Source organism: Chrysochloris asiatica, unplaced genomic scaffold, assembly GCF_000296735.1.
Source record: "Chrysochloris asiatica unplaced genomic scaffold, ChrAsi1.0 scaffold00122, whole genome shotgun sequence".
Taxonomy (NCBI): Eukaryota; Metazoa; Chordata; class Mammalia; order Afrosoricida; family Chrysochloridae; genus Chrysochloris; species Chrysochloris asiatica.
Window position 1 is genome coordinate 6,842,671 of NW_006408640.1, and position 24,850 is coordinate 6,867,520.

The following is a 24,850-nucleotide window of genomic DNA, read 5'->3' on the forward strand; positions in this document are numbered from 1 at the left end:
ATATATATATATATACACACACACACAAATATACACACATATTTCATACATACACATAATTCATATATATAGATATAGATATATAGATATTTATTGTTGTTATTATGTGCCATGGAGTTGGTTCCAACTCATAACGACCCTGTACAGGGTTTCTGAGGCTGTAAATCTTTACAGGAGCAGAATGCCTCATCTTTCTCCAGCGGAATAGCTGGTAGTTTCGAACTGCTGACTTTGTGGTTCGCAGCCCGATTTGTAACCACTACGCTACCAGAGCTCCTTCCATATATATATTCCATATATACATATACGTAGCTACATTCCTGGTGTTGCGCTGTGGGTTAATATGTCAGACTGCAAAGTCGTTGAAATTGCAAGGTCAGTGGTTCAAGTTCACCAGTTGCTCCTTGAAAACCCTATACAGGGTCGCTATGAGTTGGAACCAACTCTACGACACTTAACAACAGCATATATGTGTGTGTGTGTATATGTATATATATATGAGATGAGGCTTTCTACTTCTGTTAAGGTTACAGCCTTGGAACTTAACAACAACAACAATGTACTCAGCTCATTACTGTAAGAATATAGCAAGCCTCTTCTCCAGGGGAATATCAAATGCCCACAATTGATCCAGGAAAACAATAACAACAACAACAAAACCTGCTCTGTCTTTCTGGAATGCTTCTTAGACCAGAAATTCATCTCTGAAGGATGTTTTTGATGAGAAGTAGGATATATACTGTCTGTTAGTATCTGTTCTGCTATTTCAGAATAGACTATGAATGGTTGTGTGCCATCAAGTCTGTTCTAATTCATAGCAACCCTGTATAGGGTTTCCAAGGAGTGGCTGGTGAGTTTGAACCGCCAACTTGTGGTTCAAACTGACCTTGCAGTCCAGTGCTTTATCTTAGAGCACCACACCAGACTCCAAGCTAATTACAGTAACAGGTATTTACTGACCATTTGTATATGGCAGGTGCTATTCTAGGTGCTTTGTTGCATGAATGTTTTTATTGGGGCACTTCATAGTAACACCATAATATCGCCTATCATTTTCTGTGAATGGAGTGTGGTGGCTTCATACGATAAGCACTTGACTGTAAACCACAAGGTCCGCATTTGAGCCCACCAGCTGCTCCATGGGAAAATGATGAAGCTTTCTGCTCCCACAAAGATTTTAATAGCCTCGTACACTCTACACAGGGTTGCTATGAGTCTGAACCAACTCAACAGCAGTTAACAATAACAATTTCTAATCTGTTTTCTGTTTCTGAGAAGATTTAAAAGCCTCGGAAACCTTACACAGGGCAACTATGAGTCAGACCTGACTCAAGGGCACATGACAACAACAACATAATGAGCTCAGATGTTTGCATATGAATTTATGGTGTTGGTGAAAACTACTGAATACACCATGGACTCCCAAAAGAACAAACAAATCTGTCTTGGCAGAAGTACAGCCAGACTGTTCCTTAGAAAAGAAGATAGTGAGACTTCATCTTACATACTTTGGACATGCTGTCAGGTAGGATCAATCCCTGGAAAAGTACACCATGCTTGGTAAAACAGAGATTCAGAGAAAAAGAGGAAGACTCTCAGATTGGCAAAGTAGCTGCAACAATGGGCTCAAATATTTCAACTATGAAAAAGGTACAGGGCCAGGTGAGGTTTCATTCTCAGGGACTCCTGTGAGTTGGAATCAACTCATCAACACTCAAAACCAATAATAACATAATGAGCTCTAAAGTAAACATAGATCTTTCTACAGTAAATTTGAAAATATTTGGTTAAAAGTCTAACAGCATTTGAAATACAAGGTCACAAGGACCATATCAGTTAAAAAAAAAAAAAAAATGTCCAAGTGACAACCTTCACTCTCTTGGGCAGGAAGTGGGATTCAGTGCTTAAGGAACACAGAGTTTTTGTTAAAGATGAATGATAATTTTGCAAATGGGTAGTAGTGATGGTTACACAAGATGAAACTCATTAGTAGCATTGAATTGTACATGTCAAAAATGTTGAACATGTTTTCTTTTGTATACATAAGGGAGGGCTTCATGATAAAGTTCCATCATCTTTTAATTTGATTTTTCCCAAATAATTCTGAAACCCACTTGTGTATTAGTCACAATAACAAAATTCACTGATTTATAAATAACAAAAATATTTATACTTTAAAATAACTTTTGTTCTGGCAAGATGATGACTAGACATACAGGCAACTCAGACCCTCTACAACAAAGATTGTTGTTGTTGAGTGCCGTGGAGTCAGTTCCAACCCATAAGGACCATGTATAGGGTTTCTGAGGTACAGCTGGTGGGATTGAACCACCAACCTTATGGTTCAAACTGACCTTGCAGTCCAATACATTATCCTGCAGTAATCCCTACAACAAAGATATTAATGAAACAGAAAAAGATCATCCTGGAAGCCTGCGCTTCAGAGGAAAGGATAAAGAAGTGGATCAGATATTGAATAGGAGTAGACTCTAAACCAAATCAGTGAACAAACAGACAAACGGAAAGGTGAAGTGGCAGTTGACCTGACAACGGGATGCCATTCTCAATTTTTCCAAGTAGTGATTTGGATTAGGGCAGCGATCTGATCATTAGTTCCACTTTCTAGGACCACACAAGCACTCACACTGGGGTCTGGCAACCACAAAGGTGCAGTCTTCCCCATGTTCCCCACACCCTCCCAGTGACTAAAAAAAAGTAGGACTAGCCTAAACCTTCATCCACTTGCTGGCCGGTGACCTCTATGCGCAGTCCTACTTTGCTTGAAGTCACAAGTGTACCCTCATGCATGGGGTGCTAGCGGCACACCACTCCAATATTTGGAGGCCTGAGATCTCTGCTGTTTCAGGCCAGCCGTAGTGCAGCACCTGATAAGCACCCCTGGGCAGGCATGAACTCCTGCCAGGACAAGATGGCCTGAACCCAGCTGCCCTCTGAGCCACTGACTAGGAGTCAGAAAATCAGAAAGTAAGGGTGTGGTATGAATGCCTGAGCTGTGACTGGCACCTAAAAGGGTTTTGGGAATACAGCCCTGAATTTGTGGCCAGTAGGTCAGAGTTTGGAGTCCTAGTGTGGCGCTGTAGGATCACCATTGGACTGCTTACTACAGGGACGGCAGTTCAAAGCAAGCAGACACATCTAGTAATCCTTTACAAGGTCACTGTGAGTCAGAATCAACTTAATGGCAGTTAAAAAGGGTCAAAAGTTTGGGTTGTTGGGTAGACTCCCCCAAAGTTGTGGTTGGCATCTGCCAACTTGGCATTCGGATAGACACTGTGGGATATGACTGAGCTCAGGGTGACTACAGTCAGAGAAAGATGGAGAAGTGGAAAAGTAAGGACTGGATCCAGGCTCAAGTTTGGTGACTGGACTCATGCTGAGTCTTACCAAGTAAGGAGTCTCAACAGTGTACAGAAAAACACTGAGAGCAGGAGTAACCAAAAGGCGCCAATAGGAACACATGTCATGTCCTCTGGAAAAACGCAAGCATGGCTGATCTGCAGAATTAAACTATCAGTACTAGTTGTGGTTTTTATCAGTTTGATCTATGGAAAAGTTAAGATCAATATTATAAAACTGAATTCTCCAGAGAAGCAAGAAAATGTTAGAAAATAAACATCTGTAATACTAACTAAGAATAAAAGATTCACTCATGGCTTAAAGGTAAGTAATTGAATAAAAATATATAAGACAGAAGGTATATATTAGCAAACAATATATAACTATAAAAAGAAGAAAACCTAGAATTCCATTTTCTCTTCTATCATATGTATGTGTGTGTGTGTGTGTGTATATATATATATATATATATATATATATATATATACATACATATGATAGAACATTTCTATCACTCACATATACACTGATACATACATATATATATATATATATACATATATACACACACATACATATGTATACACATATATATTCTTATATACATATTTATATATATCTACTTACAAAATTGAGGTTGTTCCCAACTTACAATGTATTTGAGTTATGATGAACCACATTTAGGACACTCTAAGTTTTTCTGTACATCTTAGTGTTAGTAAAATGTACTACAAATAATGCTGCAGCATGTAATTTGCTGTCTTATCACTCTCAGATATTCACTCACAGATAGTTAAAAGACTGCCTTATAGCAGGCTATGAAAAAGACTGCCTTATAGCAGGCTATGAAAACTTAAAAAAAAAAAAAAAGTATTTGAATTACGTCAGAACCTACTTACAACTGAGGCACTGGAATGAAACCATACTGTAAATTGGGGACTGCCTGTGTATTTTCTGCATTGTGTGTATATACAGGCATGTGATGCATAAGGTTCCATCAAACAACATCTGAGTGCATATCTCCAGGCTGAAAGAGAGGGCTGGCACTCAGTTTGTGGTGCTGGGGTTCCTGCAACTGTGCTCCCTCAGCTGCATGTGACCTGCCTGGCCACCCAGCTGGTCCTTGCCCATGGGGTGACTGGGATTCTGTCGTTTGACTCCATCCCTCAGGGGTTCAGATTCCCACCAGGCTTCTGGGGCTACTGGGAGAGGTAGCCAATTACTGGTGCAAGTTTGCAAACCCTGTGAGGCTATAGGCTCTAACAGACAGCAGCTTGTAGGAGAGTTACTTTGATTATGTGTATCAACTATATACAAACATATACTGACATGGGTATAGGAGGTGGAGTAAGGGGAGGGAGGGGAAGATGGAGTGCAAGGTAGGGAATAGACACAGGATAGTTTGGGTGCTGGGCAGGGGGTCAATACACAAGAAGGGAGAGTGGAATGGAAGAACAAAGCAGATGGGAGAACATTTAGGCAGGTTTGCATGGTCTATGTGAGACAGAGGTAAATAATGATGTATGCTCAACCTTGGAACAACAAGTTTCTGGGATACAGGGATTGAGGCATGGTTTGAATGGGTAAAAAAGGGGAAATAATGTTAAGATGCTTGGCTGTCTTTTGAATCCTGGTTTCCCAAGATTTGTCGACTATTGTAAAATAGACTTCAGGGGGAGAGAAAGGAATAGCCAGAAACATCACCATAGAAAACTTATAAGTTTGTCTTTAGCCTATAACTGATTGGAATACCTAAACTGGGGTTAGAACTTGCCGAGTGAAGGAGGCTTCCTGTGGAACCTTTGCATTGCATAAGACCATAGGTGGAATCCTGATCCCCATCCAGAATTTTCTGAGGTGAGACATTTCCACTTGAAAGGATAAGCAGTGGCTAGAAGAACAAAAGACACTTTTTTGAAAGAAAGACCATCAAGAAAAATCAAAAACAATAACAGCGGTCTGATTGACTACTACAAGAACAAGCAAGCTGTTCGCCAGGGAACCATCAAGGCAAGCAGTTGGGTCTCCTCAGGGCAAACCCCCTTCCAAGACTGAGACTCTAGGGGAATACCCCAGCAGGCATGTGGTCTTGCTAGTGACCACACTGGTTTACCGATAAGGGGAAGTAGGGGAAAAACAGCAATGAAGTTGTGAGCTAATTCCAACCACATTCTATAGAGTCTTGTCAACCTGGACTGATACCTGGTTAGCCAGCAGTATGGCGAGACCTGGGGACTCCTGGGCCCAGGGACAGGGGCATGGCCACAGAGTACTAGAGTAGAGAGTGAAGTGTCCAGCTGATATGAAGTGAGAGGAGATGCACAAGAACACCCATACTTGTAGATAGTACCCATTTGACCTGGCTTCAATGGCTGGATGATCAGAACTCGAAATAAGAAGAGGGAAAAAAGAGTAATCCATTACAATTTGATGAACTTGACCTATACTTATGGATGTAATAGTTCTAAAGAGGGAACAAATCTTTACAGTGAGGATCATTCCCAACCCCTCTGTACACAGGGTTGACAGCGATGGGCAACTTAGACATTGACTACCCAAAATGGGGGGCCTACAAAGGCACAAAGTGACTGACTTACAAGCTTTCAAGAGGGAGCCTAGTTTCAGAGGGTGTGGGGGAAGGTAGACTCTACACTGAGTGGTTTCCAACCAATCTGGACGGGGCTGGTGAAAGAAGATGGGATAAGACTCTTGTGGTTCAATAGTGAATAATTGCTATCAGGACTGATTGTGAGTGTTGCAAATGTAACGGCAGATATTTTGTAACAAAAGGAGGGGAGTGGTTGATCTTGCAGTCCAGGAGCAGAGGACCCTAGGATAATCAAGGGAGAAGAACAGAGTATGGGACCCTATCCAGAGAAGCAGTGACACCAGAGATGGAGGCAAAGATGATAACTTGGAAAAATGGAGCGGCTGGAGACTCTGGACTTAGGGAGGGAGAGGGGCTGTGTGCTGACAGCCGGGGAGCAGGCTTGTGGTACCTGTGGTCGTTTGAATGGTTATATATTCTTGAGTGCTTTGGTGTACATCCAAACAAAATCAGAGGGAATGGAAGCAAATGCTGTTGAATGGAGGGGACTGTAATCATTGCAATGAAACAAAATAAGATAGGATGAATGTAAAGCTGATGTTCTCCCATGTAAACTATCAGTCAATTCACAATCAAAACTTTAAAAAGAAGAAAGAAAGACTGGGACTAATGGATTGACTGTGGAATTTAATTTACCAAAGTGTAATCTCACTTACTGATTAAGATTAAAGATCACATGCTTCAATATGAATTGTACCTCAGCCTACAGAGAACAAAAATCCTCAAAACTGACCAAAAAGCAACATCATAACAAATGGAGAAAACATTGAACTTGTCAAGTATTTCATTCTACTTGGATTCACAAGCAACACCCATGGAAGCAGCAGTCAGGATATCAAACAACATATCACACTGAAAAAGTTTGTTGCCAAAGATCTCTTTAAAGCATTCAAAAGCAAAAATGCTATTTTGAAGTTTAAGGTACACCTGATCCAAGTGAGTATTTTTAAACTCCCAGTAGGCATTTGAAAGATGGGCAATGAATAAGGAAGACCAAAGAATAACTGATGCCTTTGGGTTATGGAATCAGTATTAAAGAATACCATGGCAAAGAATATTAAGTATATCATGGACTGCTAGAAGATCGAATAAATCTGTCCTGGAGAAAGTACAGCTGGGATGCTACTTAGAAGAAAGAATCACTAGACTTTGTCTCAAGTACTTTGGACATGTTTTCAGAAGGATAAGTCCTGGAGTAGGACATCATGCTCGGTAATGTAGACGGTCAGTGAAAAAAAGGAAGACCCTTGTCAAAATAATACAAACAGAAGAACAATTGTGAGGATGATGCAGGACCTGCACTAGGAGCCTGAACAGATTTGATGGTGTCTAACAGATACCTAAAAATGAATACGTGGTTTTGTAATTGGATAATGAGCGGAGGCTGGAAGAGTGCTAAATTACCTAATAGCAAAAGCCTAGATTGCCTAGCGCAGGGGTGGAAAGCATCCCATTGCAAGACATATGTTGTTGTTGTTGTTGTCATGTGCTGTGGAGTCGGTTCTGACTCATAGCGACTCTAAGCAGAGTTTCCGAGGCTGTAAATCTTTACATGAGCAGAAAGCCTCGTCTTTCTCCTGCGGAGCAGCTGGTAGTTTTGAACTGCAAGCCATATAAGACCCAGGAAATCTTTGGGTCTGGCCCTGCCAAGGCAACCACAGTTATAGCTATCACATTGTTGTTGTTGTTGCTAAGTGACATTAAGTCGGCTCTGACTCATACTGACTTTGTTTATTGTTATTATTGCTGTTAAGTGTCCTTGAGTCGATTCTGACCTATAATGACCCTCTATGCTAATGCACTGGGCTGAAAAGTTGGTTTGAGCTGCAAGGTTGGTGGTTCAAGCTCACCAGCTGCTCCTCGGAAATCTTATACAGGGTCATTATGGACGTCATCCTGTATATTAGGGACGAGTTAATTAATTGTTTGACCAAATGTGGCAGTGGTGGTTATGTGCTGTGGAGTCAGCTCTGACTCATAGTGACCCTATATAGGGTTTTTGAGGCTGTACATCTTTAGAGGAGCAGAAAGCCTCATCTTTCTCACACAGAACAGGTGGCAGTTTCGAACTGCTGACCTTGAGGTTAGCAGCCCAACTCACAGTCATTATGCTACCAGAGTTCCTTTGACCAACTAATTTTTTTCCCCATGTTTTATTGTGAATTATATGATATTTTACAAAGGAGAACTTTAGTTTTACATTCATTCCACCGTACATGGTTTCATTGCCATGGTTACAATCCCCTCCATGCATCATCAATCGACCAAATGGTATACCCTATAAACCCACCCCCTACACTCCCCCCCCCCCCCATTCTTCAGCACACAGTCCCTCTCCCTCTCTGGATCCAAATTCCCTAGCCGCTTCATCACTCCACGTCATCGTCTCTGCCTCCATCTCGGGCCTCGCTGCTTCTCTAGGTAAGGTCCCGCTCTCGGCACTTCTCCGTTGATGGTCCCAGAGACCTCCGCTCCTAGACTGGAGAGTTAATCACTCCCTTCCTTGCTACAAAACGTCTACCTTTACATTTCCAACCCTCACAATCAGTCCTGATAACAATCATTCACTACTGTATCACAAGTGACCCTTCTGCATTTCATTTCATCAGCTCTGCCTAGACAGATTGGATAGTACTCACTGGAGATTCTGCCTTCCTCCATGACCCCTAGCTCTAGGTTCCCTCTTGAAAGCTTGTAAGCCAGTCACTTCTTGCCTTTGTAGTACCCCCCTCCTCCCATTTGGGTATCCAATGTCCAAGTTGCCCATCTCTGTCTACTCTGTGTGTGGAGGGGGTGGGTGTTTCTTGCTATAAGTATTTGTTCCCTCTTTTGGGTTACTGCATCCATAGGTGTAGGTCAAGTTCATCAAATTGTATCAGGTCACTCTTTTTTTTCCTCTTCTTTCTTCTCCTGGTTGAGTTCTGATCATCCATTCATCAGGCCCAGCTCACGTGGGTATCATCTGCAGGTGTGGGTGTTCTTGTGCATCTGCCCTCTCTTCCTATCAGCTGGTAGCTTCACTCTCCACTCTAGTCCTCTGTGGCCGCTGACTCTGGGCCCAAGAGTCACCAGGTCTCCCCACAGTGCTGGCCAACCAGGTCCCCATCCAGGTCCACAGAAGCCCACCGAACATTGTAGGGCTTAGCTTGCCGCTTCATTGCTGCTTTTACCCCACTTCTCCCTATCGGCGATGTGTATGGTCACCAATCAGAGCACGTATTTCCATTGAGTCTTAGCCTTGGAAGGGGGTTTGTATTAAGGGGACCTGACCACTTGTCTTGATGTTTCCTGGGCAAGCAATTTGTTTGTTCTTGTAGTAACAGTCCATATGCCTCTATTTTCCTGTAGGTCTCTCTTTCAAGAAGTATCTTCTGTTCTTCTAGCCACTCCAGGCTGATTTGCTCGTTCTTTTAAGTGGGCGTTTCCCATCTCTGGAGATCTGGATGTGGTTCAGGCTTCTACCTATAGTCTTATGTATTGCAAAGGCTCCGCAGGAAGCCTCATTCCCTGGGCACTTTGTAGCCCCATTTTAGGTATTCCAATCAGTTATAGGCAGAAGACAGACTTACAAACTTTCTACGGTGATGTTTCTGACTATTCCTTTCTCTCCCCCTCCAGTGTCTATTTTATATTATAATGGAAGGAAAACCAAGATTCAAAAAACTGCCGAGCATCTTAACATTATTCCCCCCTTTTCCCCATTCCAACCATGAGACAATCTCTGTATCCCAGAGCTCTGTAGTTCCAAGATTGTGCATACATCATTCTTTATCTGTCCCACTTAGCCCATTCAAACATGCCCAATTGTTCTCCCATCTGTTCCGTTCTTCCGTTTCCCTCTCCCTCCTTGTACATTGCTCCCCTCCCCAGCACCCAAACTTTCCTGTGACCAACTAATTTTTAAGTTATAATTTTGTATAGCCTGTGATAATTTTATATAGCCTTGTATAGCCAATGATGTTACAAATTTTGGGAGAAAAAAAAGGCTCTCCTCCTTTGGCCTAGAGCGAACACAGTGGCTCTTTACAATAAGCACTGGACTGTGAACCACAAGGTCAGTGGTTCGACCCACTAGCTACTCCTCAGGAAAAATATACCACATTTTGCTCCAGCAGAGATTCTGTCTCATAGTGAGCCTGTATGGGGTTTCCAAAGAGCAGCTGATGAGTGTGAACTGCTGACTACCTTTAGTTCAAACGGACCTAGTGGTTGAGAGCTCAAACTACAGTCACACCAGACTCCAGGGACCCCTTTACAAGGTCACTATGACTTGGAACCAAGTCAACAGCAGTTTAATAAGAAAACAAGAGACCCAGTAACTGAAAAATTTGCATTATGCAAATCTGCAAAAGACCTCTTTAAAGTTTTCAAAATAAAAAAATGACACTTTGCTGATGAAGGTGTGTCTCACCAAGCAAGGGTCTTTTCCAGCTGCTTCATTAACATGTAAATGATAAACAGGGAAAAGGAAGACAGAAGAGTAGATGCATTAGCAAAATGTATTGAAAACACCATGGGCTGCCACAAGAAAGAACAAATCAGTCTTAGGAAACGCACAACTAGAATAATTCTTAGAAGCAAGAATGGTAAGACTTTGACTCACTTACTCTGGACACAAAGGAGCTCTGGTAGCATAGTGGTTACGAATCGGGCTGTGAACCTTAAGGTCAGCGGTTCGAAACTACCAGCTGCTCCGCGGGAGAAAGATGAGGCTTTCTACTCCCGTAAAGATTTACACCCTCGGAAACCCTATACAGGGTCGCTATGGGTCGGAACCGACTAGATGGCACATAACAACAACAACAACTCTGGACACAGGAAAGACCAACAGTCAGAAAAAGTATGTCAAGTGTGAGTAAATGAGCAAAACCTTTAATAGGGCACTGATACAATAGTTATAACAATTCAAAAAGACCAATGATCATGAAGATGGCACAGAACCAGAAAATGTTTTGTTCTGTTATACATCAAGTTACCATAAGCTGAGTCCATAACAATATGAAAAATTCAATATGGAAGTCATATTGAGACTGCTGAACATGGTGGTGGTTATGTGCCGTGGAGTTGGTTCCGACTCATAGCAACCCCTGCATAGGATTTCCGAGGCTGTAAATCTTTATGGGAGCAGAAAGTCTCATCTTTCTCCCGTGGAACAGCTGGTAGTTTGAACTGTAGACCCTGAGGTTAGCAGCCCGATTCATAACCACTTCGTTACCAGAGACTACCGAATAGAGGTACCCAGCTATACTTTTTTCACCCTGATTATGAACAAGTGTTGCCCTTTGCTTCACACTAATTTTCAACCCTAGGTGCACACTGAAATCACCTGGAGAGGCTTTAATAAAATGCTCAGCCCAAACCAATTAAATCAGAACCTGGGGGTAGGGAGCAAACACATTTATAAAATTCCCCAGGTGAATCTATAGTGGAGTCAGAGTGGAGAGTCTTCTTTTAAACCTCTTTATCAAAATAGTAATTAGCTTTCTCTCTACATTCTAATTTTCTTTTAAGCAGTCTCTATCTGTAATAAGAAATAGTTAAATATCCCTCAGCTCCAATTTAAGCAGGAACTTCCCAACACCAGGACATTTGCAAAAACAAAAAGAACAAAGTAGATTTAAATTGCCTGTAAATTCTTGGGGATATTTAATAAGATTCTGTTTAAGCTAATAGCTTAGACTTTATATTGTATACTCTCAAGTAATATTAATTCAAATACATGTAGCAAAAAAAATTTTCCATAAAAATTAAAAATTTTAAAGTTAAATCAAATATAAGAATAAATGTATTCTTATGTATAAAGTGATTATCACTTTGTAATAATACTAAAAAATAACTGTATGGTTATTAATCACCATAAATACTTAATCAAATTTAATACCAAGCAACCACTAAAAGAAAAATTAGCTCTGAATTCTTAAACTCAAGAATTTTAAATGAATGGAAAGTGGGATGAAAAGGAAAAAAAAACATGTCAGATATGGGCAAAGCCAAGTCTTCACACTCTGCAAAATGTTCTTAATCTGGAGATTACAAAATGTTTAGAGAAAAGGGAAAAGAAAAACAAAACTGAACTTGGAGGACACAGTTTCATTCTTTTGCACACATTCTTCCTTCCTGGTGAGGGAAGTGTCTACCGGGGGCAGCAGGAGAATGACACCAACGCAGAAGGGCAGGGGATCGTGTGAGAAGACTCAGCTGGTATTTAGGAAGTCCACTCTCCAGGGTGCAGTCCCAATCTAGCAAAACATTATTGACAAATCGTGGGAAAGACACTTCGACTATGTTGTAGTTCCCTGAGAAACATAGGGATAAAAGTGACCATTTATGTTGTAATGTCACATTAACATCACATGTTAAATCATGATTACATGTGGGTACAGTGGGGTACAGAGAAACTATAAGGGCTGAAGGCAAATTGCCAGGTAATAGTGTCTTACTGTTGTTAAGTGTCGTAGAGTGGGGTCTGACTCATAGTGACTCTGTATAGGGTTTTGAAGGAGCAGCTGGTGAATCTGAACTGCTGAACTTGCAGTTCAAACTGACGCTGGGGTCCAGTGCCTGATCCCAAAGCACCACACCAGGACTCCAATAGTGTCTACGTTGTTGTTGTTAAATGCTGTTGAGTCATTTCCGACTCCTAGAGACCCTGTATAGGGTTTCTGAGGAACGGCTGGTGAGTTTAAACCACTGATCTTTCAGTTCAAACCAACCTTGAGGTCAACTGTTTATCCTAGGAAACCACACAAGGACTCCAATTGTGTCTATAGAGGGGTTAGAACACGAAGCTTAGTTCAGCGAGCTGAAAAGTTATAAATATATAAATAAATAAATTATTTTAAAACCCCACCTAGAAGCTATAAAGAAAGTGGAAAAAAGCTAAGTCAAGATGAAGAATGAGCAGCCTATTGATGAATGCTTCAGACGAAGAAACAAAAATGAAATTGAAGAATATTGTTGCTGTTGTTAAGTGCCGTCGAGTTGGTTCCGACTCATAACAACCCTGTCTAGGGTTTCTGAGGAGCAGCTTGTGGGATCGAACCACCAACCTTGCGGTTCAAACTGACCTTGTGGCCCAGTGTACTATCCTGCAGTGCGACAGAGGTGTCAGTCTTAAAGTCAGAGCAGACAGGTAACTCGACCCCATTTATTCTGCTATAGAATTACTGAGAATCTGGGCAAATGCACAAAACTAATTATGAAAAAATACATATGGTGAGTTTCAAAAGACTGTGAAACAATTCATACAAATTATTATAAATAATTCCACAGAAATTAGTCTTTAATGCTCAGAAATGAAAGATGTGCTATTCAGTTCTAAAGGAGCTCTGGTAGCGTAGTGGTTACGAATCGGGCTGCGAACCTTAAGGTCAGCAGTTCGAAACTACCAGCCGCTCCGCGGGAGAAAGATGAGGCTTTCTACTCCCGTAAAGATTTACACCCTCGAAAACCCTGTACAGGGTCGCTATGGGTCGGAACCGACTCAACGGCACTTAACAACAACAACATTCAGTTCTAAACAAATCAAGCCACAAGCAAACAAAAACACAATAACCAGCTCCAGTCTAGTCAGTTTTGACTCCTAGTAATACCTGTGTGTCAGCAGACTAAAACTGTACATCACAGGGTTTTCTATGCCCAATTTTTCAGAAAGAGATTGCCAGACCTTTCTTCTAAGGTACCTCAGGTTATTCTCCAACCTCCACAGTTTTGGTTAGCAGCCAAGCATGTTCACTGTTTGCACCACCCAGGGACTGGCTCCATTAATGTCTAAGTCTTGGCTTATTGCTTAATGTAAATTAAAATTACAAAATGGTTCATAACATTTTTTTTTTTTTTGGTTCCATCTTGATCTCTCTCAAGAAAAGTAAAATGTCCTAAATTTTGAACTTTAATCTATTGCCCTAAATGCAATCTGACAACTAGATTTTCAAGACAAGGTGGAGACGCAGAAACAAAAGGAAAAAGCAAAATTCAAATAAGGCCTACGAAGAAAATTAATAACCTTAACTAGAACTCATGGAGTCCTGGTGTGGCACTGCACAATAATGCACTGGATCACAAGGTCAGTGGTTGAAACCTACCAGCCACTCCTCGGATATCCTTTACATGGTTACTATGAGTCCTAAGTGACTTGATAGCAAGCACTAAACAACAACAAGAGCTCTTAGTTTTTTGACCACTTATTAATAAAAAGAAAGGGCCTGAAAACACCACTTAACAGCATTAATTTTACAAAAGTAACCTGAGAACAAATCTATTTTCTCCAGTTCTTTTTGTGAAGTTGAGTATATTCTTCCTGTCTGACTTCCATGTAATGGCTGAAAGGAGTTACTGTACCTGCAACCAAAGTCTGTCACTAGCCACGGTACTTCCAACGGCACTGCACTGGAACGTGGCAAACTGGCCGGCATTCACTTCCACATTCTGAATCCGCAGGAAATGAGGAGTTCTGGCTACATAGAGAAAAGAAATAAGATATGAAAAATAGAGATCCCTAACAAAAATATGTCTTTTTGAAGCTTTCTGCAATTTTAGAACTTTTCATATTGTTTACCTTTGGAGAAAATAGTATTTTTTATTATAAAAGTATTAAACATTTCACTGTAATTGTAAAACTGTCATGGAAGGTTCTGGCATGTTCTGTAAAGGAATAAAAATGTGAAGTATTCTGGGATCGAACCAAACAGAAAGAACATTTTGTATTGTTCCTGCTGTGTAAATTTTCACAGCTCAGCAGTCTTCTTATAATAACAGATCTGTATTAATGAAGATTATACTGAACCCTAATTGATGTTTTGAACAAAAACATATGAGATATTTATACTAGCAACATGAAAAGAACAGTAAGAAATTAAATGATGTTGCCAAGCAAACTTTGTAACTCAATGACAGAGCTTTTCATAATATATGTTTTAATACAACTAATTGGTATGAAACATTGTATATTTTCCATCTACCAAAAAATATTATCTCTCTAGACAAACTCTGAAATTAGAATGGGATCGCCATGGCATGGCAGTTTTTGTTGACCGTTATTCTAATTTCAAGAAGTAAACATGGGTCCAGCATTAAATCTTATAATGTACATTGTCCATATAGGGTACCTGACTAAATAAAGGAAAATTCTACTTGTCTTGAAAAGTCCAGACCACATTTTGCCATACAATGGAAACATGTGCCTAGGAACTGGAATGACAGGTCAGAACTGAAATTTAAGTGGCAATCTCTACTTTTAGGAAGAGCATTGTCCTTTTACCATAATGACAGAGTGAAAGACCAGCAAGGGTGGAAGAGGTGGATCATAAACAGTAAAGGAAGAGTACAGAGTGACCTTATTTTCTAGAAGAGACAGATTAATATGGACAACACCTAGAGTACCTTTGTAGTAGCTTTGTCAACTTCTCACCATAGCCCTTATGTCCCAATGTCAAGTCTAGACTCTATTCAAATACACTTGTTGTTGCAGAATGTCCTTGAGTTGCTTCTGACTCTTGCAACCCTGTATAGGGTTTTCAAGAAGCTACCAATGAGTCTGACCACTGACCCTGGTGTTCAAACCAAGCTTGAGGTCCACTGCTTATCCTACAGCGCCACATGGACATCAATTTACACTATGCCTATACCAGTGGAAAAAAAGAAGACAGGTGAGTGAACACTACTCTGCCTGAATTGAATAATCATACAAGAGCAGAGCTGAGCTAGTTCAGATGAATTCTAAGGTATCTGATGCTCCTTGTCTACATAGAGAAGAACACACACTTAGCATTTGTCAAGTTGAAAGAACTAAAAAAATATTCAAACCTCGGGTAGCAACATTGAAGGATTCTATGGGCAATGTGTGGCGCTGTGGGCTAATGTGTCAGATTGCAAAGCCATTTGAACTGCAAGGTTGGTGGCTCAAGCTCACCAGCTGCTCCTTGGAAACCCTACACAGAGTCAAGATGGGTCGGAATCAACTCGACGGTACTTAACAACAACAAAAAATGGGCGAAATGCATCAAAAGACAATGGAACGAATTCACAGAGTCGCAGTACTGAAAAGGGATGATCAACATTCAACCACTTCAAGAGGTAACATATGATCAAGAACCAATGGTAATGAAGGAAGATGTCCAAGCTGCAGTGAAAGTATTGATGAAAAACAAGGCTCCAGGAATTCACAGGATACAAATTTAAATCTTCCCACAAACTGATGCAGTACTGGAGGTGCTCATTCCTTTATGCCAAGAAATTTGGACAACTGATTGGGAAGAGATCCATATCTGTGCCCATTCCAAAGAAAGGGACCCAACGGTCTGTGAAAATCAGCTAACAGTGTCATTAATATAACAAGCAAGTAAAATGTTGCTGAAGATAATTCAAATATTGTTGCAACAGTACATTAGCAGAGAACTGCCAGAAATTTAAAAGAGGACATGGAAGGAGGATATCATTGCTGATGTCAGATAGATGTTTGTTAAAAGCAGAAAATACCAGAAATATGTTTACTTGTACATTATTGACTACACAGATCTAAAGATAATGATAATATTGTGAAGAATGTGTATTCATTAGGAACCTGTACATAGAACAAGAGGTAATTGTTAGAACACAATAAGGGGATACTGAATGGTTTAAAATCAGGAAAGGTGTGCACCAGAGTTGTATCATTTCACCATATTATTCAGTCTGTACACTGAGTAAATAATCTAAGAAACTAGATTATATGAAGAAGAACATGGCATTAGGATTGGAGGAAGACTCATTAACAACTTTTGGTATGCAGATGATACAACCTTGCCTAACAGAAGTGAAGATAAGTTAAAATTCTTACTAATGAATGTCAAAGACTACAATCTTCTTCATGGAATGTAGCTCAATGTAAAAAAAAATCCTCACAACTGGACCAATGAATAACTATATAAATGCAGAATATATTGAAGTTGTCAAAGAGTTCATTTGGTTTGGATCCACAATTAATACTCATGGAAGAAACAATCAAGAAATCCAATGACATATGTTGTTGTTGTTAAGTGCCATCAAGTCGGGATTCGACACATAGTGACCCAGTACAGGGTTTCCAAGGAGCAGCTGGTGAGTTAGAACTGCCAGCCTTAACAGCCCACACCAACGTTGGAGTTTACCGCATTAACCGGCAATGCCACACCAGCACTAGGCAAATCTGCTGCACAAAACCTTTCTTTCAAGTATTCAAGAGCAAAGATATAGTTTGAAGACTATAGTTCACCTTACCCAACTCATCTTATTTTCAATCATCTCATACACATGTGAAAGTTTGACACTGAATATGTGTGCCGCCTCAGGATAAGCGCTGGGCTGCTAAACAGAGTCAGACTTTCAAACCCACCAACCTCTTCTCAGAAGCCCTGTACAGGGTTGCCATAAGTCAGAACGGATTTGAAGGCACTTAACAATAACAACATCATATATATGTGAAAGTTCAACAAAGAATAGGGATAACCATAGAAGATTTGATGCATTTGAATTAACATGTTAGAAAAGTATATTACAAGTACTGGGACTACCAGAAGAAAAATCAAATCTTGGCTGGAACCAGTATAGCCAGAATGCCCCTTAGAAGCCAGGATGGTAAAACTTCATCTGTTATACTTCAGCAGGGAAATTTATAGAAATAAAGTGCTGTTGTGGTTAGGTGCCGTTGAGTTGATTACAACTCACAGCAATCCTGTATAGGGTTTCTGAGGTGTAGCTGATGGGTTTGAACCACAGACCTTGTGGTTAGAAGTCTAGTGCTTATCCTAGAGTGCCATATCAGAAATAAACTAGTCCACATTAAAAAAGAAGAAAGACTCCAGATCAAGAGGTTAACTCTGTAACCTGAGGAATCAGAACAGACACTCAATGTCATTGCTGTTGTTATTGTGTATCAGTGCCATCAAGTCTGTTCTGATTCATAGTGACCCTGCACAGGGTTACCAAGCTTTTTAAATCTTCCCGGGAGCACAAAGTCTCATCGTTCTCCCACAGAGCAGCGGGTGGATTCGGACTATCAACCTGGGTGGTTCACAGTCAAGTGCATATTTTATGGAGCAAGGCAAACCAAAACCACAATCAATTAATTATACACCTCACCCCTGTTACAATGAAAAAGATGAAAACAAATGTAGAACCGGAGGTGTTGGTAAGACTGTAGAGAAACTGGAACCCTGATATATTACTGTATGCAAAATGGTGCAGCTACTGTTAAAAACAATTTGTCACTTTCTTAAAAAGTTGAACATAGGATAATCATACAACCCAGCAATCCAAACTTCGGTGTATACCCAGAAGTAAAAAAGGAACACAAACAGAAATCTGTACATCAAAGTTCAATGCAGCACTTTTCACAATATCTACAAAGTAGAAATAATCAGAATGGCCATAAACAGATGAATGGAGAAACAAAATGTGTTACAAAAGGGCTTCAAAGGGTTTATGGAAAAATCTCACTATCTTTTAATTCCACAAACTTTTAGAAGATCCCTCGTATACATACACAATGAAATACTGCTGTTGTTGTTGTTAGGTGCCATCAAGTTGGTACCGACTCATAGCAATCTTATGTACAACAGAGCAAAACACTGCCCAGTCCTGTGCAACCTCACAATCATTGCTATGCTTGAACCCACTGCTGCTGCCACTTGGCCAATCCATCTTGTTGAGGGTCTTCCTCTTTTTCACTGACCCTCTACTTTACCAAGCATGATGTCCTTCTCCAGGGACTGGTCCCTCCTGATAATACGTCCGAAGTATGAGAGACGAAGTCTGGCCATCCTGGATTCTAAGGAGCATTCTGGCTGTACTTCTTCCAACACAAATTGTTTTTTTGGCAGACGATGGTACTTTTGATAATCTCCTGCAACATCATAATTCAAATGCATCAATTCTTCTATGATCTTGTTTATTCATTGCCCAACTTTCACATTCATATGAGATTATTGAAAATACCATGGCTTTGGTCAGGCACACGTTAGTCCTCAAATTGACATCTTTATTTGAACACCTTTAGTACCACGCACATCTGCCTAATGCAACGTATCCTTTGATTTCTTGACTGCTGCTACTACAAGTGTTGATGGTTAATCTGAGCAGAATTTAGTCTTTGAAAAATTCAGTTTTTCCCCCATTTATATGGATGTTTTTTATTGGTCAGGTGGTGAGGATTTTTGTTTCCTTTGAGGTGCAAGCCGTACCAAAGGCTGTGGCCTCTGATCTTCATCAGTAAGTATTTTAAGTCTTCTTCTCTTTCAGCAAGCTAGGGTGTATCATCTACGTATCACAGGTTATTAACGAATCTTCTTCTAATCCTGATGCTATGTTCTTCTTCATTTTTTCCCCCAGTTTCTCAGATTAATTGCTCAGCATACAGCTAAATAAGTATGGTAAAAGAATACAACCCTGTTACACACTTTTCCAAATGTTTAACCATGCAGGGTTCCCTTGTTCCATTTTGAAGTGACTCTTGATCTGTGCACACATTTCTCAGGAGCACAATTAAGTATTCTGGAATACTCTTTCTTCACAATGTTGTCCATACTTTGTCATGATCCACATGATCAAAAGCCTTTGTGTAGTTAGTAAAGCACAAGTAAATATCTTTCTGGTATTCTCTGCTTTCATCCAAGATCCATATGACATCAATGATATCCCTCATTCTATGGCCTTGGCTGCATTTAACTTGGACCTCTGGCAGTTCTCTGTCAACGTACTGTTGCAGCTGTTTTTGAATTATATTTAGACAAATTTAACTTGCATGTGATATTGTCTGCTGATTTCTGCATTCAGCTGGGTCACCTCTCTTTGGAATGGACACAAATATATCCATATCTTCCTATCAGCTGGTCAGGTAGCTATCTTCCACATTTCTTGGCATAGATGTAGCCTCCAGTGCTACATCAGCTTGTTGAAGGGCTTCAATTTGTATTTCACCAATTCCCAGAGACTTTTACTAAACAGTCATAAATAGACAAGAAGTCCCGATTCATGCCACAACATTAATACTGAAAACATCATGCTGAGCAAAATAAATCAATATATACCATGTTCTCACTTATAAAAAATAAACAAATATATAGAAACCAAAGTTTATTCATAGTTATCAGATGTTTGAAGGAGAGGAGACTTTTGCCTATGAGGCCTTGTTTTATGTTAATAGAAATTAACTGGGGAAGGATAAGGAGAATAGTTACAAACTTGAAAAATGTAATCAATGTCAGTGATTTAAACAAGTAGAAATTGTTGAGTTGGCACTGTTTTATTCTGTATATTTTTTGCCAAAATAAAATAATAAGCTGTGCATCCTCTGACTGGATATAAATGATCTCTTCCTGCTTTTTTTGTGACAACAATGTACTTTTTTTCCCTTTCATTTAATAAAATATCATCAGAATTTTCGCTTATTAAATAATAGTCTAAAACTATTCTTAAATATGTTTAGTATACATCAGTGGTTCCCAAGCAGAGAGGGGGACTTTGACCCACAGGAGATATTTAGCAATGTACAGGGTCGCTATGAGTCAGAACCGATTCCACGGCACATAACCACCACCACCACACTCCTGTTGTGGATTTCTGGTGTGGCACTGTGGGTTAATTTGTCAAACTACAAAGCCGTTTGAACTGCAAGGTCAGGAGTTCAAGCTCACCAGCTGCTCCTCAGAAACCGTATACAGGGTCGCTATGGGTCGGAACTGACTTGACAGCACTTAACAACAACAACAACAATCTGTTGTGGTGCTGTGGGATAAAGCACTGACCTGCAAGGTCAGTTTGAACCACAAGGTCAGTGGTTCAAACTCATCAGCTGCTTTTGGAAACTCTATACAGTGTTGCTATGAGTTGCATCTGACTCTATGGCACTTAATGACAACAACAGAGACATTTTTGGTTGTCACAACTAGGATAAAATTATACTGGCACTGAGTGAGTAGTATCTGACCCAAAATATCAATAATACTAAGATGAGAGGGAGTCCTGGTGTGGCGCTGTGGGCTAATGCGCCAGACTGCAAAAAGCCACTTGAACTGCAAAGTCGGCAGTTCAAGTTCACCAGTTGCTCCTCGGAAACCCTATACAGGGTCACTATGGGTCAGAAACAACTTGTCATCACTTAACAACAACAAGAAGGTTGAGAAACCCTGATATGTATCAAATCAATGCATAAAAGCTTATTGAAACACTCTACAACTGGTGAACATATCATTTTATTATACATCCTTATAGGAACTCTGGTGGCGTAGTGGTTACGGAATCGGGCTGCTAACCTCAGGCTCAGCAGTTCGAAACTACCAGCTGTTCCACAGAAGAAAGATGAGGCTTTCTGCTCCCGTAAAGATTTTATAGCTTTGGAAACCCAGTGCAGGGTTGCCATGAGTCGGAACCAACTCCACAGCGCATAACAACAACATACATCCATATATATATTACAACCATATATATATGCCCTGTCCCCTTAAAGTTAAAATGATAGAAACTGAATTTATAAGTCAAAAGAATGTTTAGGTCTTTTGACAAACACTGTCAAATTGCTTACCATCATTTGTAATAATATACATTCCTGCCAGCAGACTATGAGAGTGCTCTTTCCAACACCCCCTCAAAAATACTAAGTAACAGTTTTTTAATATATTTCTTTAAAAAAAAAAAACCTACAAAATATATGCACTCTGCTCCAACATCTAACTTACTAATAAAATAATTGAAACAATTGTGTACCAGGGCTGTCATTGGTTCTGCTATCAGTAATCCATAATTAAGTCTTGCTTGGGACGATTGGCTTCCTACAGGCCACATTTCCAGTAGTGGTGACCTGAACCAAAGAGAAAGGCTCAGTAAAGCTCCTTTAATAATGAGCTACCATCAGATTTGCCAGCAACTAGTGTCAACCCTATGTATATAACAAACAAAATGCTGCCTGATTGTGTGCTACCCCCCACAATTGGTTGCAGAGCAAATCACTGAAGTCGAGAGTTTCCTGGGCAGATTTTTCTGAAGTAGAACATCAGGACTTCTTTGTGGGTCTTTGTTTGAAAGCTCTGCTGAAACATGCTCAGCATCATAACAACACGCAAGTCTCCACTGACAAGATGGGTGGTACTTGTGCATGAAGTACTTTGGCTAGAAATCTACCCTGGGTCTCCTGCCTGAATTCAAGGCGAAAACTCTACCACTGACCCCCAGTGCCTCCATTTATCAGTACACTGCTAATAATACTGTCACCAAGAGGATGGTTGTTAAAATAGAATTTATATTTTTAATTTGGAGGCCAAAGTTATGATTGTATGATAGTCAAATCAATCTTTCCTTGCTTACCTCCATCCTTATTAAATTATGTTGCATAGATTAACGCTATCATTTTTCCTTTACAGTTATTTTGATCCTCAATGTGGCATCCTCGAAGACTGCCAGTGCATATTGGTGGCACAATGAGATAAAGGGATGATACGCAAGTATAAAATAAAAGACAGTATATCACTCAATCTTGCAATAGCCCTGGTGTAGTGCTGTAGGTTTGTGGTTCAAACCCACCAATCACTCCTTGGAAACCCTATACAGGGTCACTATGAGTCAAAAGTGACTCACAGGCACTTAACAACAACAACAAGGTCTAAAGGATTAATGCTTCTGTTCACACTGCACGTTAGGAGGGGCTTCCCTTGGAACAACAGATCTGGAAAAGAGTCTTGTTCTGGCAAAGATCACAGAGCCAGAGCTCAAAAGGAAACCAGATTAAGACATCAATCCTATTTGTTTAAACACCTTTATAAGCAAATTACCCTTATCAAATGAAAGCTAATTGACTCTAATCAAGGACAGTAACTCACCCTACAGGATGAATAAGAAAAGGTGACTGGGAATGCCAAGAACATGGAAGTTGAAATTTGTGCGAATGTACATTTTTTTCCCAATAGTAAAGGTTCATGCAATGCTTCCAAAGTTTTAAGAGGCCTGCAGTCTCCCTGCCTAGTGCTGTAAATTCTAGAATTTTGGGGGGTTGAGAAGTAATTTAAGGTTTACTATTTTAAGCTTTGGATTTGAGCACAATTGCACTCAGCATCAATATTTCAGTGCTTACTGGTTCTGAATACATGTAAAAGTTATTAATATGATTTTTGTTTGTTTTAAAAGGAATTTCCTTGAGGTATCTATCCTATAGGGTTGATAATGAACATTACATAAGATGATACAGTCAAGGCATTTTGTGTGTCTCATTCTTAAAATGCCCTTAAAAATGTATTCATTATTATTTAAAATAACAGATCACCTAAAACTGAAAATGATCAAAAAAAAAAAAAAAAAGGGGGTGGGGTGGGGGGGGGTTGTCTCTATAGCCAGAAGAGTTGGGATCCCAGGCTGAGCTGCATGTTCTGAACCTGGACAGAGGCCTTTCATTGTAACACCAGGTATAGGATCTTTAAAACGGAGAATTTCAATCTATCTCATATTCAAAAAGAAAAAAAATTCTCCCTTTCTCCAAATTCATAGACCCATTTGTCTCCTGGATACCCTTTCAAAACGCTATGCCAGCTTTATTCTGAAATCTGCAGGAGTTCTGAAAACGAAATGCCTTCCATGAATACCAAACAGGTCTTTTAGTATTACTGTTCTAGTTTCTCATCTCTGCCATATTCTGCTGCTTCTTACTAAGAAAACAGGTTTAAAAAGAATAGAGGTTTAGGGTATTAAACGATCTCAAATCAACCCTTGATGCCAAATTCAGGAATTACCATTCCCCAAGTCCTTTTCTCGAGTTTTCCTTATTATTGATGCTTCAAAGGCTATGTCAAAATACTAGCAACAAAATCAGTAGTTTATAAGATCAAAGTGCACACTGAAGTGGAACAGAAGAGGGCTGGGTCCTAACACGCTTTTGCTTTACATTTTACGGTAATAACATAGTCCAATGGACAGGATGTCAGCCCAACTGTCAAAACACAGAGTGTCAACATTTCTCATTTTGAGCAGCACATCATCAGAAACAAGTATGCCTACTGTTGCCTGAGGAGTCCTGGTCTGGAGTGATATGATAAGCATTACAATGCTCACTGAAAGGTCGAGAGTTCAAAACCACCAGCCACTCCCTAGAAACGCAAATTAGGGTCGCTGAACCAGAACTAACTGGATAGCACTTAACAACACCAACTACGACCAGGAAGAATGACCTGGTTCTACCCACTCTAACACATAGAGCAATATACTGGATAACAGTTTGTGCATTTTTAAATTGACACCACTACACTATTTCATAAAAAATAAAAGTCAATTTATAGTAACTTAGGTTTGCAATTGACAGCAAACTCAGTATGGACTTTTACATTAACTTTATTCAAAGCATTTAGTTTTGATCCTTGGTACCTGAGAGAAGACCTCTAGAAACATCATGGGAATTTAAAAGTACCTTTGATAAGGACTCTAGACCACACATAGGTGACGGGTTGACTCCAGTAGAAGCCCCCCACCCCACACACACACACTTAATACTTGTGATCGATCTCTCTGTAATATGGATTAACCGAAAGAGAGGGGCTGAAGTAGGCTGAAGCAGGCTTTATGAGATGAGACTCCCAATGAAAACTCTTGACATGGAAGCTCCATGGCATAGGCAGCTGATGTCAAAATTCAACAAAGAAGAAAAACTGGGGCTTTGATTATTGATCCACACAATCAAAAGCCTTTGCATAGTTAATAAAGCACAGGTAAACATCTTTCTGGTATTCTTTGCTTTCAGCCAAGATCCATAGGACATCAGCAATGAGATCCCTCATTCCACAGCCTCCAAATTTCTTGGCAGAGATGAGTGAGTGCCTCCTGTGCTGTCTCACTTTTGAAAGATTTCCATTTTTATTCCATCAATTCCTGGTGCCTTGTTCTTTGCCAATTCCT

At 40.1% G+C, this 24,850-nt stretch overlaps 1 protein-coding gene across 2 annotated transcripts in view; it reads right to left on the reverse strand.

Moving 5' to 3' along the window:
• Positions 1-24,850, reverse strand: part of PTPRM (protein tyrosine phosphatase, receptor type, M) — an 840,546-nt gene that overhangs the window by 638,868 nt on the left and 176,828 nt on the right. For both annotated transcript variants that reach the window (XM_006868703.1, XM_006868702.1), the window contains exon 4: positions 14,306-14,421. In XM_006868703.1, coding sequence (XP_006868765.1) covers positions 14,306-14,421 — 116 coding nt within the window. The remainder of the gene's footprint in view (positions 1-14,305; positions 14,422-24,850) is intronic.